General features: G+C 41.7%; 1 protein-coding gene across 1 annotated transcript in view; it reads left to right on the top strand.

Moving 5' to 3' along the window:
• The window catches only part of CACHD1 (cache domain containing 1), a 225,505-nt gene that overhangs the window by 160,711 nt on the left and 48,638 nt on the right, over positions 1 to 16,156 (top strand). The window contains exons 5-8 of the mRNA XM_007978455.3: positions 775 to 901; positions 4,070 to 4,214; positions 5,519 to 5,735; positions 13,264 to 13,413. Coding sequence (XP_007976646.1) covers positions 775 to 901; positions 4,070 to 4,214; positions 5,519 to 5,735; positions 13,264 to 13,413 — 639 coding nt within the window. The remainder of the gene's footprint in view (positions 1 to 774; positions 902 to 4,069; positions 4,215 to 5,518; positions 5,736 to 13,263; positions 13,414 to 16,156) is intronic.

The raw sequence follows: 16,156 nt of genomic DNA, 5'->3' as shown, positions 1-16,156 counted from the left end.
TGGGCTGAGGGAATGGCAGATGCAGGTCAGCGGTAGGAATGCTGTATAGATAAAGGGGGGCAGTACAGCATGATGTAAGGAACACAGGAGTCAGGACAGCCAGGTTTGAACCCCAGCTTGGCCATTTACTGAGGAGGTCTTTGACAAATCACTTCAGCATATTTTCTCGACTCTAAAGCAGTGATAACAATACCACCCACATCTTGGGGTTGCTTTATGGATGACATGAGATAGCATAAGGAAGCCTGTATTCCAGCACCTGGCACAGAGGAATCATTCCGTAAGTAACAGCTTAACCAGACAATGATGGCCTTTTTAAGTACCATGTATGCTGTTTCCTTCATTGTAAAGCAAAGGCAAGGTTAAGGTCACAGGTCTAGTCCCTCTCGCGATGAAGCCTATTAACATCACTGTTTTCTACAGTTACAGACTGCACCCCAAGCCAACTAGTGTGTGCTGACCCAACAGGGGCCAGCTCAGTGCAGGGAGAGATTAATGCAAGTGAATCATTTGTACTGGAAAAAGAATCCAAGACATATAATGTCATGGTACAATATTAAGAGTAATAGCTTCACTTAGCTGAAACATTGTATTTTCTGTTCTTAGGGTATTTTTTAAGGGGCAGAAAACATGTTTCATAGAAAATTTACAACCTTGTATCTAGTGGGATTTCTTCATACTACAAGTGGTTTATGCAAAACAGATGCCTGAGAAGCGGTGCCTGCATGCACCTGTGGATTTGGTGGTTATACTTCATTTTCCTCACCCCTCTAGTTCTTGCAGACAACCTGAAATCCAACCCTGGAATTAAGTGGCAGTATTTCAGTTCAGAAGAAGGAATTTTCACTGTTTTCCCAGCACACAAGTTCCGGTGTAAGGGCAGCTACGAACACCGCAGTAGGTATGTTGACTTGCATTCTGAAGTTTTTAATTATTGTTTAAGAGTGATCTACATGAAAGATAAGACTTCTCGTTTCTACTCATGGCTGTGCCTCTAAGCTGTGGATTCAGAAATTTGTACTTGTTCTGAAATGAATTCACCATTTAGTATGTGTGGATGTGAAATTCCAGGCAAGGGCAAATTACAAAATCCAGAGCTTTTCTATAGCTATGTAACATGCCAAATAAAAAAAAGTACTTACTCATGAAGTCAAATTGTGTGAAGCACCTAGAGTGTTTTGAGTTTCAGAATTCTTTGTTGAAATGTGAATGATGGTACCTTGTCTATAGGGCAGCCCTTGAACATAACTTTATAACATATCTCAGAGTAGAATTTGTTATACTCAGCTTCCCTTTCTGTGATCACATGCTTGGCCATACTGCATGAAATTTACATGCAGATTTTAACTACTAGAAGTTTTGAGGTGAGCAGAAAGCATTGGATTAAAAATCACTAACATCTTGCTTTTCTCACTCACAGACATGACTTGAGATTCTACCATGTAGCCAGAAGGGCAATAATGGTGAGATAATTTGTATGACAAGACTCATTAATTATAGAACCCCCCGAAGCAAGTACACTTTCCTATTTAATCCTGGCAGTTTCCTGTTTGCCATGTCAAATGTTTGATGCCAGAACATCTGGAGCTGTAGTGCAGGGCACCTACTTTTCACACCATTTTCTGGAGTCTACACAATTACTTTAGCTTCCCTTCATCTTCACTTTAAATTGTATCCAGAATTTTTCCCCAAGGAAAATACTTCATCTGTGCTTTTCCTAAGATTTTTTTTTTTTTTTTTTTTTTTTTTTCCTGAGAAGGAGTTTTGCTCTTGTTGCCCAGGCTGGAATGCAATGGCACGATCTTGGCTCACTGCAACCTCTGCCTCCTGGGTTCAAGCAATTCTCCTGCCTCAGCCTCCCAAGTAGCTGGGATTACAGGCACCCACCACCAAGCCTGACCAATTTTTGTATTTTTAGTAGAGATGAGGTCTCGCCAAGTTGGCCAGGCTGGTCTCGAACTCCTGACCTCAGGTGATCTGCCCACCTCAGCCTCCCAAAGTGCTGGGATTACAGGCATGACCCACTGTGCCCAGCCATCCTAAGATATTTTTATTGTGTGTTTAGTTTCTTCCTTTCCCTCCCCATACATTCTGGTGAAGACTTGAGTGTCTTGGAGACTGGACCAGAAGCCATGACCATGGCTTCTCGCGAGAACAAAGGCCACCATGAACCATCTAATTCTCATTTGCTTCTAAGAAGAGATAGGCTAGGTGGCTTGCTGATTTTAACGAAGCACCCGTGAAGGAAAGTTTAAAAAGGAAAGCGAAACTTTGTCAAAATCAGCATTCACCAACACAAGGCAATTTGGAAAGTTTTCATGTATCTCCACCCTAAATCTGCACTAGTTAGCCCTTGAACCTCTTTTCCCTTGGCTAAATAATCCACATTTCTCTCCTCATAGACTGTGATTCGCATCTCTTGTCCTAACTGCTTTCCTATGATGCCTTTCCAAGTTTTCTACATTCATTGCAAGTATGGAATGGATTTCAGGACATAGCAACACAAGAAAGGAACTGGTGGATACCAGTCATTCTATGAGGACTTCCCCCCAGTTTGTGCATTTAACATCACTATTTATATATCCCACTAAAGCAGCTTTTAACAACTTAATGTGACGATGCCAACACATATCCCAAGTTTCATTTATGTGAATTGAATTTGAACAAAGGAAGTGTGTCATTTTAAAGAAAATCCACCCACCTAGCTTGGAGAATCTAAAAAGTTAAATATTTGACCTACTTGTCAGTGTTGAGATGATCAGATTTTCCTTCTTTTCTGTTCTCTGTTTCATTTCTGTAGCTACCTCTCCTGGATTCTTTTTATTCCATTTCCCTAGTGGCTCAATCGTATCGACTAGTGAAAATATAGTGGTACTTTAGTAATTACTGCAGGACTTTGGGCTTGAGAACAACTAGTGTAAATTTGGCCAGATTTTCAGTTTTTTTGGTACTTTGCCTACATTTCTTAATTTGTGCCCAGGCTTTTGTGATTCAGCTGGCACCTAACATTTCACAGGAAAATCTAGTGTTTTAGGGGTGTCAGTAAAGGAGAGAATTCTCTTGAGGCTGATTTGCTTTCTTAAACTCCTTCTAATTTGTTCCAGCTTTAAAACTGTGAATAGAGACCTCATTAAACCTCTTCTCACAAACCTTCCTGCACTGCACATTAGCAGAAGGCTGCTTTGATGGGAGGCATTTCTCCTTTGTGGCTGCCCCCAACCCCCTTTTTTTCAATGTTGGCAAACAAAAACCTGGCAAGAAGAGTGGCTATCACAGACTTGGACAAATTTTGATGGCACAGTTTTAAATGCTCAGATAAGGGGCCTTTTGGTGGCTGACCTATGTGAATTGTTTCAGTCCAGAAAGGAAAGGGGCCTCTTAGCAGGAGCCTTTGTATGAGAAGAGAAGAACCAAACCTGCCATTCAAAGCTGCTCAGCATGCTCATGGGTTATAGCCTGCCTCACTTCTAGCCAAGCCCCACTCTGCAAGTCTGCAGAGGATAATCCAGCCATGGTGAGGGGACCTTTTTCTCCTTGACTGATCTCTCAGCCCAAGGGGCCACCACATCCACACCCTTTAGCAAAACAGGTACACCAGGCAATACCAAGCAGAGGTTGTGCATATTTTATATGAGGATTTTAACTACTAGAAGTTTTGAGCTGTGCAGAATGCATTGAGTTAAAGAGCACTAACATCCTGCTTTTCTCTGAGAAAAAAAAAAAGAGAGAGAGAGAGAAAAGCAGGATGTTAGTGATGCTGAAGAAGCCAGCCTCCAAAAGAGTTTGCTGCTGAAAAGTGTCTCTTGTCTGCTTTGATCTTTAAAGGCATAAATTACCCATACCTGTTCCACAGACACACCTTGTTGTCTTGTTGTCTTAGGTATTATTGCCTTAGGTATTATTTTCAATGCACCAGTATGGTTTCTCCTTCCATGTGGATCTCTCCATCCTTGTGCCATCTCTGGGAGAACACAGAGACCAACATGCCCGTGCACTGTAATGTTCACAGCTGTGTTGAGGCCCTTTACCTAAACCAAGACTGACCCCAGAGAGCTTCTTCTCCCTGCAGACCCATCTACGTCTCTACAGTCCGGCCTCAGTCAAAGCACATAGTCGTGATTCTGGACCACGGGGCTTCAGTCACAGACACTCAGCTTCAGATTGCCAAGGACGCTGCTCAGGTCATCCTCAGTGCCATCGATGAACATGACAAGGTGACCGTGACCCCTGTGACCCCAATGGCATGAGGTTCTCCTTGAATGCCTTTTTTAAAGTACTTTATTGTTTTGTGATATAACAGATCCTCCTTGACTTACAATGGGGTTACATCCTGATAAATCTATCATAAGTTGAAATTGCATTTAATACACCTGAGCTACATCATAGCTTGGGCTGGCCTACCTTAAACATTGTTAGAACACTTAGGTTAGCCCTCCGTTATGGAAAATCATCTAACACAAAGCCTATTTTATAACATAATAAAGTATTGGCTATCTCATGTAGTTTATTGAATACAGTAGTACACTGCAGAATACTGTATCAACGGTTCTCCTTTGTGATTGCATGGCTTACTGGGAGCTGTGGCTCCCTGCCATTGTCCAGCACCATGAGAGAGTGTCAGGAGCCTGGGAAAAGATCCAAAATTGAAAGTACAGCTTCACTGCCTGCCTATCGCTTTCGCACCATCATAAAGTCAAACCGTTGTATGTCAGGGACCATCTGTATATTTTTTTAAATCCATCTTTAAAAGGACTTTAGGAAAAGAGTATTATTCTAATATTTGAGGAAGCAGCCGCCAATCCAAAAATCTCTTTTGTAACTACCACCAACCTTAGTCTTATACTTCTTTATGGCTCATGGTAAGGTTTCTAATTAGCCATGACTTTCACACTGGAGGTTACGCTGAGGAGGAGAGGGGTAGGGGATTTAGATGCTGGTAGATGGCTGTACTTTATCACAAGATTGTTGGGAAGTCAGGGAGAAGGGAAAGCTACTAGTGGCTGACTAATCTCTGGGACACCTTGGAGAGAGGTGGGGGTACAGCTAATGATAAGCTATTGCGTGTGGACATTTTCTGCTTCATCATTTTGACTTTGCCAACTCCAGAGGTTTTGCTCACTAACTTAGTGGCTTAAAACACACACACCGTACTCTCTTACCCTCACCCTCACCTCCAGGTTGAAAACCAGGATAGTTCATTCTTGCTATGACTTTTCTCTGCATAAAATAGTTTGTGTGTGTGTTTAATGTTATATATGAACACAGTACTACTACTTCATCTTGGAACAAAAACCAAACTCTAGGGGTTTCCCTACTTTACCAGTCCTTATGGATCCTTTTCAAATTTGATAGATTGATGGCTTCAGGGATTTGTTTTGAAACTCTCAGAATCTGTTCTGTAGGCCTTCTCGTTCCTTGGGCTCTTCTGTTACACAAACAAATAAATCTTTAGATGGTAGGATAACAGGTTTTGTTTTGTTTTGTTTTGTTTTGTTTTGTTTTGTTTTCTTTCCTGCAGATTTCTGTGTTAACTGTGGCAGATACCGTCCGGACCTGCTCACTAGACCAGTGCTATAAGACCTTCTTGTCTCCAGCTACCAGTGAGACAAAAAGGAAAATGTCTACCTTTGTTAGCAACGTGAAGTCTTCAGACAGTCCTACCCAGCACGCAGTGGGATTCCAAAAGGCATTTCAGCTGATTCGAAGCACAAACAATAACACAAAGTTCCAAGCAAGTGAGTGTGTTCTCTCAGAGGACTTACAAGCATAATAGATAAAGATGGCAATAGGAATATATTGTAAATTGATCACACAATGATGTTTAGAGAGATTTTATTATTTATTTATTTATTTATTTACCTTGAGACAGGGTCTTGCTCTGTCCAAGCTGGAATGCAGTGGCGTGATCATGGTTCACTCCAGCTTTGACTTCCTGGGCTCCAGCAATCTTTATACCTCAGCCTCCCAAGTAGCTGGGACCACAGGCGTACGCCACCACACCCAGTTAATTTTTGTATTTTTGGTAAAGAAAGGGTTTCACTGACTGAGACCTGTCTGATCTCAAACTCTTGAGCTCAAGCAATACAGCTGCCTTTGCCTCCCGAAGTGCTGGAATTACAAGCATGAGCCACTGCGCCCAGCATAGAGGGATTTAAAAAAACAATTGATTGGGGGTGAGGTGCGGTGGCTCATGCCTATAATCCCAGCACTTTGGGAGGTCAAGGCAGGCAGATCACAAGGTCAGGAGTTCGAGACCAGCCTGGCCAATATGGTGAAATCCCATCTCTACTAAAAGTACAAAACAATTAGGCGGGCGTGGTGGCGATTGCCTATAGTCCCAGCTGCTCGGGAGGCTGAGGCAGGAGAATCACTTGAATGCAGGAGGCAGAGGTTGCAGTGAGCTGAGATCATGCCACTGCACTCTAGCCTGGGCGACAGAGCAAGACTCTGTCTCAAAAGAAAAATAAAAGTTCATTTGGGATAAAATTGTCATGTGTTGTCTTCATCATCATCAAATACTAGGATGTTAACTGGATTTTTCTCATCTTTCCCAATCAAAGATGGTCGGTCTGTACAATTTCTTGACTCTCTGAGCCTTCTCTTCCTGCCCCTTTATTTAGATCATGTCTGCACTTATGTCCTAAGGGAATCTCCACATCCTTTCTAATGCTGATTGTCAGCTTTGCTTCCTCTTTGACTTAGAGTGAATGTCTGCTTGTGCACACGTGGACGTGAAGTGGGCAGCAGGAATTCTTGCCTTGATCCTTCCTTCTTCTAACCAACTGTCATTTAGATGAGCACAGTCTTTCAGATGTACAAAAGCACTCTAATTCAATTTTTTTTTTTTTTTTTTTTTTTTTTTTGAGACGGAATCTCACTCTGTCACCCAGGCTGGAGTGCAATGGAGCAATCCCGGCTCACTGCAACCTCCACCTCCCGGGTTCAAGCGGTTCTCCGGCCTCAGCGTCCTCAGTAGCTAGGATTACAGGCATGCGCCACCATGCCTGGCTAATTTTTGTATTTTAAGTAGAGACGGGGTTTCGCCATGTTGGTCAGGCCGATCTTGAACTCCTGACTTTGTGATCCCCCCACCTCAGCTTCCCAAAGTGCTGGAATTAGAAGCGTGAGCCACCAAGCCTGGCCTCTAATTTAATTTTTATATATTAAAGAAAATCTGGAATTAGGATGCATGCTAAAGTAAGGGAAAAGATATTTGAAATGGAGCTCATGCTTTGGAACTACTTAAAGGAATCTATTTCATTTTTCCTTTTATTTTAAAAAAAAATCTGTTTATAGGCCAGGTGCGGTGGCTTATGCCTGTAATCCCAGCACTTTGGGAGGCCAAGGCAGGCGGATCACGAGGTCACGAGATCGAGACCAGCCTGACCAACATAGTAAAACCCCGTCTGTACTAAAACTACAAAAATTAGCTGGACGTGGTGCCACGCACCTGTAATCCCAGATACTTGGGAAGCTGAGGCAGGAGAATTTCTTGAACCCGGGAGGCAGAGGTTGCAGTGAGCCGAGATCGCGCCACTGCACTCCAGCCTGGTGACGAAGCAAGACTTCATCTCAAAAAAAAAAAAAAAAAAAAATCTGTTTACAGTTTTTTTTCTTTGTTTGAAAACATTAATGTATCCTATTGAGATAAATTTAAAGAATACATTTCCAGGCGCTTCATTGTGTCTGTGTTTAAGCTAAGCACTGATTAATGCAAAGCATAGTGCCTAGCACATAATGGATCCTCAAAAGAAGGAAGCTACTGTAATTATAACTAATGATGGTACATGGTGTGTTAGTTTTATGTTTCCGCATAACAAATTGCCACAAACTTAGCAGTTTAACACAATATACATTTGTTATCTCACAGTTTTTGTGGGTCAGGAGTCCGGGTACAGCTTAGCTGAGTCCTCTGTTTAGGGTCTCGCGAGGTTACCATCAAAGTATTAGCAGTACTACTGTTCATTCAGAGTCCTAAGGTTCATGCTAAGGTTCATTCATGCTAAGGTTCAACAAACATGAGCTCCCATGTTTGCTGGCAGAATTCATTTCCTTGCAACTATGAGACTCATTCATTTACTTCTTCAAGGCCAATGGAAGAGCATCTCTTCAAATCCCTGGCTTCAGAGAAGGCTTGGACCCTCCTGTAACAAGCTCGTCTGAGTAGATCAGCCCCACTATCCCTCTTGATTTAATCAGATTACTCTCACTTGTGATTAACTCAAAGTGAGTTTATCAGGGACCTCGGCAAACATCCATCCATCTTTGCAAGGATACGTAGCACAATCACAGGAGTAATGGCTCATTACTTGCCATATTCTTCTTCTTAGAAGCAAGTTACAGGTTATGTACACATTTAGTATACAGGATGTTGCTCATTTAGATCATCTTAGAATTTGGCCTACCAGCTTTGGCAAGCATCAGCTATCCACAAGCCAATATTATGGGGTGACTGAGTGTAAAGTTGCCCTTGGTTCAGTAAGGGCAACTTACTGAACTCAAGGCTGAACTCAAGGCTGAACTCAAGTACTCAAGGCAGATTGGCCTGTTGGTCAACGCCACCCATCCATCAGCGTTCCTCACTAGACGTGCTCTTTCTACTAAATTCTGTCATCAAACCATCTTTAAAGTCTAGTTTTGATTATTACGCTTTTCAAATAATGGAGAGAAATGTTAGACTAGCAGTTGCAAACTCAGATGCCCACAGTGGCCAGACAGCACATGTGAGCTGGGGGAAGGTAACGAGGATGAGTTGGAGAACATGGTCACACGGAGCATGCACCATCCAGAGGGCAGCTGCTCCTCTGTTCAGTCCATTGAGCAGGAATGTCTGCCCAGTGCTGCCAGATCTTCTGTTTCAAGAGATGCCAGAAATCTGGATTTTCATGTGAAATCCCTTGATTTTCAAATGTTGACATTTGTTCTAGCTTTAAAGCTGTGAATAAAGACCTCATTAAATCTCTTCTCACAGACATTCCTGCACTGCATGTGAGCAGGAGGCTAGTTTGATGGGAGGCATTTCTCCTCTGGATTTTTCTGTGTTTGTTTTTCTTAATTTTGGCAAACAAAAACATGGCAAGAAGATTGACCATTAGAGACTTGGACAAATTTTGAAGGCACAGTTTTCTAAATGCTCAAAGGAGCCCTTTTTAGGCCAAGTAGTAAGATGTATCTGAGGCTCACTGGCCTCTAGTTTATAGCTTTTACTGACAGTTTAGAGAAAAAATAATCTAGATTAGTTTGTATGAAGAAAAGACTTCAGGAATGAGCGTTGTCCAGTTTGTTAAAGAGCGGTCCCGGGGTACTCTCAGGCTGTATAGCCCAGGAGTTATGCAGGTCATGGATTTCAACCAGTGTTCTGCTCTGAAATTTTTCTAACCTTGTGAATTTGTCTATATTGTTTTATTTTCTCCAGACCTGGATTCCTAATCTGTAAATGGAGGGATGATAATATCCAGGATTCCATCATAAATATCCAATGTATATTTGCTGTGATTATTATGATACTCAGTTTCCTATAAGACTTCTAGCTCCAGCTAAACTAGATTAGATACCCTAGATGTCCTAAGTTGACCTCAGGCCCAAAGATGGCCATGGCCTAGGCAACAGTATAGCGAGGGGTCTGTATACACTTCCTAGAAGTTTATTCTATTGTAAACTCTATACATCACTATTTCTCTTCACTCTACAGACAATTATTTAATGTCTACTGTATATCTGGTCCTGTTTTGGTTGCCACCTGTGAGGTTATTCAAATAAATAAGATCTACTCTTGACAATCATTGCAAGTGTTAGTCTGTACATGAAAGTACACTTTAGTATGCCCACATTGGTAGCCATATAAAAATAAACTACATGTCATAAATCATTGTTGGTTGACACTAATTTGCCTTGTACCAACCAGAAAGTCTAAAACTTTTGTCCAGTTCTGACCCTTTCTTCAGTCTCATGGTAGATCTTTAACTGACAGCATTAACATCTTGGAGTTGTTTGTTCTGAATTTGTTTCGGAGCTGATTAGTTGAGGATCATAATGAACCTCAATTAAAGATGGTTAAGAGTGGAGACCTAATGGTATGGACAAAGCCCAAATTTGAGTTGCTCTTCCCCTTTTGATGTTGACCCCAAGACATGCCTGGTGGCTTATAGAGAGACTCACCAAATGGAGAGCTATTACATTTTCTTCCAGTTACATGCTGCATCTCTACTCTACCCCAAGTCCCTATAATTACTCTCCTCTAAAATTGCTCTAACTGGGTGACTAAAAAGGGAATATCCCAATGCATTAAAAATACAAATCAAACCAAATTTGACAGATCTGATAAGAATGGAAAAATAACTCAATTGTTCTTGAGGATAAGGTGGGAATGGAGTCAGGGGTTGGGCAGAGCCAGCAGGGATACTTACAGAGTGTATGTCTTATTGTTGGAATGGAAAGAAAATGTGCTTGGCTACCAAAGGACCTCAAGGGCTACAAGCCTTCTGGCTTTCCAAACATGGACCTTTGCCCTAGAAACAGCTCTAAATGACAGTGGATTTTATGCAGAATCATAAGGCTAAGTGAGAAAATAGACACTAGGGTTCTCTTTTAGGTCAGCCTAAATGTGTCCAGGAATTTATCACATGTACTTTTGCGATGAGCAGATGGTTTGTGTCATACCATAGATCCTCCTCATGCTATATCTATATCTATATCTATATCTATATCTATATCTATATCTATATCTATATGTTTCCCCCAAGTAGGGACTCAAGCAATTTTTGTTTTTGTGTTTTTCAGTCTGAAGTTTAAATGAACTGTTTAAGGTCCTTATAAAATAATTTACTGAACTGTACATACAACTTTGAAAAAATATTGACATCTGGTTTGTTGACATCTAATTTAAGACAAGAATCTTCCTGAAATGTGTAGATTTTCTTTTTGCATCAGCATTTACTTCCTAATCTCTGATAACTAAATAGTGAAATTTAAATGTGCAGTTAATGTTCACTAGAGAATGTTCAAGTATCAAAATTGGTATTAAGTATTAGGAGTAAATAAGAGGAACTTTGAATGCACTTATTTCTTAGAGTCAAGTTCAGTTATCTATGACATTCATACATTATAAGTTAACTGTTCAATTCTGCATAATAAAGAATACTTAAGTCTAAAATGGGAATGTGTAAACTGAAGGAAATTCAAGCTTTGTGTCTTCACCATTAGGATAATTTTTTAAAGGGTAACTGTATTCATTAACTATTCCTGTGTAACAAATTATTCCAACATTCTGTAGCTTAATACATCTTTATTGTCTCATAGCTTCTGTATATCAGGAATCTGGGCATGGCATAGCTGGGTGCCTGTAGCCCTACAAGTTTCTTGAGATTGCAGTCAACCTATTGACCAAAGCTACTGTCATCTCAAAGTTCTACTGGGGAAATAGCTGCTTCCAAGCTCACTCACACTTGTGCTGGCAGGATTTTCAGTTCAAAGGGCCTCTGTTCCATGCCTCTCCATAGGACTGTTTACAACCTGCCAGCTGGCTTTCTTCAGAGTGAGAAAGCTCCCCCCTTGCAGAAGGCACAGTCTTTTTGTAACCTAGTCTTGGTCTTGATGTTCCTTCACCTCTGCTGCATTCTAGTCATTATAAGTGACTCACTAAATCCAGCCACACTCAAGGAAGGCAACTACCCCAGGAGGTGAATGAATGTGGAGGACATGGAATCACTAAGGGACCAAGTTTGAGGTTGCCTGCCACAGTCACTTTAGAGCAACCTCAACTAAAAAACAATAACCAGAACCTGAAGAAATAAGTATATAACATATTACATAGATTTTTATTTCTCAGTAAAAAATATGTAGAATGTCCTAAAAATATATATTGAGGCCATGCGTGGTGGCTCACGCCTGTAATCCAAGCACTTTGGGAGGCAGAGGCGGGCAGGTCACTTGAGGTCAGGAGTTCAAGACCAGCCTGGCCAACGTGGTGAAACCCCATCTCTACTAAAAATACAAAAAATTAGCTGGGCATAGTGGCACGTGCCTGTAGTCCCAACTGCTCAGTAGTCTGAGGCATGAGCATCGCTTGAACCCTGGAGGGGGAGGTTGCAGTAAGCTGAGATCATGCCACTGCACTCCAGCCTGGGTGACAAAACAAGACTCAGTCTTAATACAGATATATATACACACATACACACACACACACATATTTAACATATATATTTAACACATATACATATATGTTAAATCAAAGAATTGCAGATTGGAAAGAGGATATAAAAGTCCAGCTCTCTGACTTCCCTCTTTTTATTGTGGTCATTTAGCCTCTGCTTATTTATCTCTAATTGTAGGAAATTTATCACCTTTGTTTTTTTCAGTCAATCCACTTGACAGAAGTTCTACTGGACCAACCTAACTCTCAGTTATTCTACCTCTCAGCCCTGTTTGGAAAATAATTTCAATTCTAACTCAGGGCTGCTACTTCAATCCAATGGCATGGTTTTTGTTTTCATTTTGTGTGTATGTTGTAGTTTCTTTTTTTTTCTCTTTTACCTTCTTTTTGTCATCACCTTTTTGCTGATAGTCTTTACTTAAAATAACCAATTATTCTTCACAGCAACACTATTAAGTCAGTCCTGTCATTACTCCCATTTTATAGACAAAGAAAATTAGGTGTAGAAAGGTTGAGAAATTTGCCTCAATTATCCAGATGCAGCTTGTAAGTAGCAGAGCTGGGCTTTGAACACAGTCAACTGGCTTCTCAGTCCATGTTTCACTGCTCTACTGATGAGATTTTTCAATGAAAATTACCTAGAGATATTTAGTACAGGAGCGAATAACATTATGTGCCTGAAGAGCCCTGAAAGAATCATCATTTTAAAGCCTGGTCCTCAAGAAACAAGCATTCATGGTGGTGTTCCTGCATCACAGAGGAAAGGATAAGTCCCGTTCTGCATCATCTGTTTCGGAAGGCAGGAGAGATTTCCATTTGGATTGGCTTAAATTACTATAACCATGGGTGCCTAAATGAAATCACCTCCTTTTATCTGGTAAATATATGTGGAACATCCTTACCTGATGCTGCATAAATGTCGCCTCATTGTCCAGAAAGGGTGGGGTGGAAGAAAGGCAGAAGCGGGGGGATGAAAGCCACAGCATCAAATGGGAGGAAGTAGGAACCATGGGCTAGGCAGGTCCTTGAGGTGGGGAAGTCCAAGGACATGAACAGGAGCTGCCTTTAGCCAGAATCCAAATAGAGCATTCAATTTATGTGTTTTTGCTTAGATACAGACATGGTCATCATTTACCTGTCAGCTGGCATTACATCAAAGGACTCTTCGGAAGAAGATAAAAAAGCAACTCTCCGAGTCATCAATGAAGAAAATAGCTTTCTAAACAACTCCGTAATGATTCTCACCTATGCCCTCATGAACGGTAGGTAGTATTTCAAGATTTTCCTTTCAGATCAAAGATCCCTCTAAGTGTATGCTGCTTTAAAAAGAAGAAGAAGAATCATAACAGTGTGCTTGGATGAAGGCTATGGGAAAAGGCAACCAGGCAGCTCTTTCTCTACCTGATGTTGGTATTTAGGGCGTGTTAGGAGGTTCCTTTCTGTTCATCTGTCTCTCCAGCTAACTGCTTGTTTCTAAACCTCTTCTCCACTTGCATGGTCTTGCAGAGGATTTTATACAGCATCTCCCCGCCCCACCTTTTCTTTTCAGTTCTTCATATTCTAGGATTGTCTAAGATTTTAACTTATCTCATTGGTTTAAGCCGCAGGAAGCCAAAGCACTGACCTAGATTCTTCTGTGCTACCGATCTGTGAATATCACATTTTCCTACAGAATCACCACCTGAAGCCTCTTCTGCCACTTTCTCCACCTCAGCTTCCTTAGCTGAAAAATGGAGATAAGCATTATCTACTTTGCAGTGTTGTTGTGAGGATTAGCCTTAATGTACAGTAAACACTCATTAAAATGGATTGTGCTGCTGTTGAATGACAGAATGTAAAAGGGTTTAGAAATTGGCAAATTCAAGCTACTACTCCATTTTTCCCCTTCTGCTGTTCAATCTGTCCACTAGTCTGAGTACAGCACTGTTTTCTAGCCATATTGTATCTCTCCACCTATTAACACATTGCTTTTCTTCCATAACATCCTCAGGCCCATTGCCCTCAGTATTCAAAGTGGCCATCTTCTCTTGTGTTTAAGAGGCCATGTCTTGGCTGGGCATGTGGCTTATGCCTGGAATCCCAACACTTTGGGAGGCTGAGGTGGGCAAATCACGAAGTCAAGAGATCAAGACCTGGCCCACGTGGTGAAACCCTGTCTCTACTAAAAATATAAAAATTAGCTGGGCGTGGTTGAGGCAGGAGAATCACCTGAACCCAGGAAGCAGAGGTTGCAGTGAGCTGAGATTGCACCGCTGCACTCTAGCCTGGTAACAGAGAAAGACTCTGTCTAAAAAAAAGAAAAAAAAAAAAAAGCCAGGTCTTGAGCAGCCTTTCCCACCGACTATCTTTTGTTTCTCTTGTCACCTGCAAAATTTCCATGCAGAACCATGTGATTTAGGGACAGTGGGCCTCATATTCTGATGTGCTAAGGATTCCTTGGGGAATGGCTTTAAAATGCAGATTTCCAGGCATTGCTCTCAGATTCTTATTCATATCCTCTTAGGAGGGGTTCAGGAATCTTCATTTTGGCCAAGGTGATTCTCTTCCAAATGTTTTCTAGACCACACTTGAGAGAACACAGGCTCTGTTGTCTAGTGGTCCTTAGCTGCTGTCTGCATTTGCTAGTCGTGTGGCTTATGGCAAATTACTTAATCTCTTTAGACTGCAGTTTTATCTGTGAAATGAAAAATAGTAAAATCTACTGCATAGGGTTGTTGTAATAATAAATAAGCAATATATGATTGTGTTGAAAGTTCTTAACGTAGTACCTGGTAAAGAATGAGTCCTCAAAGGCCGGGCTCTGTGGCTCACGCCTGTAATCCCAGCACTTTGGAAGGCTGAGGTGGGCGGATCATGAGGTCAGGAGATCAAGACCATCCTGGCTAACGCGGTGAAACCCTGTCTCTGCTAAAAATACAAAAAAATTAGCCGGGCATGGTGGTGGGCGCCTGTAGTCCCAGCTACTCAGGAGGCTGAGGCAGGAGAATGGCGTGAACCCGGGAGGTGGAGCTTGCAGTGAGCTGAGATCCCACCACTGCATTCCAGCCTGGGCGACAGAGCAAGACTCGTCTCAGAAAAAAAAAAAAAAAAAAAAAAAAAAAAAAAAAAAAAATGGGTCCTCAAAGCCAGTGAAAAGAGTTTATGAAAGCTTATATGGTTTCCTCTCTCAGACAGCATAGCTCAGAGGTGGAGCTCTGCCATCCAGGCCCAGATCTCTGTGCAGTCCTCTTTGTCCCCTGGCACCTTGTGCCTAATTCTGATAAGCATGACTCCCATTATACTGTAGTAAGGTGCTCACATACTGTCCTCTCTCTCTCCCCCTCCACTTTCCACAAGAATGTGAACTTCTCAGGCATGAACTATGTCTTAGTTTTCTTTGCATTCTGAGCGCTTAGCACAGGACTGAACGCAGCTGAGGTGAGTGAGGATGCCTGGGCACGTGCCCGTCAGTGTCATCTCTGATCGCCTGTTGCTCTTTTCTCCTTTGTGTTGGCTTCTTTCATTCATGAGAGGTAGGAAGGGAGGGAGAAAAGGAGGAAGGGAGGAAAATAAAATTTACTGACCACCTACCATGTACGATATAGGGTACTGAGGTTTCAGAGCTGTATTATGCAAAGTTCCTGTCTCCAAGATGCTTATGACCCAGTGAGGAAGATAGGTACACACAGAAGATGAATGAAATTCAACAGTAGAGGAGTCAGGAGGCCCAAAAGGAAGGGATTGCTTCTCTTCCATTAGATTTGAAGGTCTGCCCAGGCAGATGCTTCCTTACTTCCTTGCTGCAACCCATTCTCTTCACTGGTCCTAAATTCTTCAACCAGAGTCTCTTACACACTTTCTGTGTTCCAGTAATTCCATACTTTAGAATCTCTAGTTACTTCCATCTCAGCATCCTTTTCTCTTATCTTTCTTCCTTTAATCTAACCAGACATACATCCTCACTGCCAGTTTTCTCTTTCCTTCTCAGAATGCTGTTTCTACGTGTGGTTCACTAGAGTAGACACA

The sequence above is a fragment of the Chlorocebus sabaeus genome, chromosome 20 (assembly GCF_047675955.1).
Source record: "Chlorocebus sabaeus isolate Y175 chromosome 20, mChlSab1.0.hap1, whole genome shotgun sequence".
Lineage (NCBI taxonomy): Eukaryota > Metazoa > Chordata > Mammalia > Primates > Cercopithecidae > Chlorocebus > Chlorocebus sabaeus.
The sequence above is the reverse complement of the archived record's forward strand: the minus strand, read 5'-3'. Positions and strand labels throughout refer to the sequence as shown.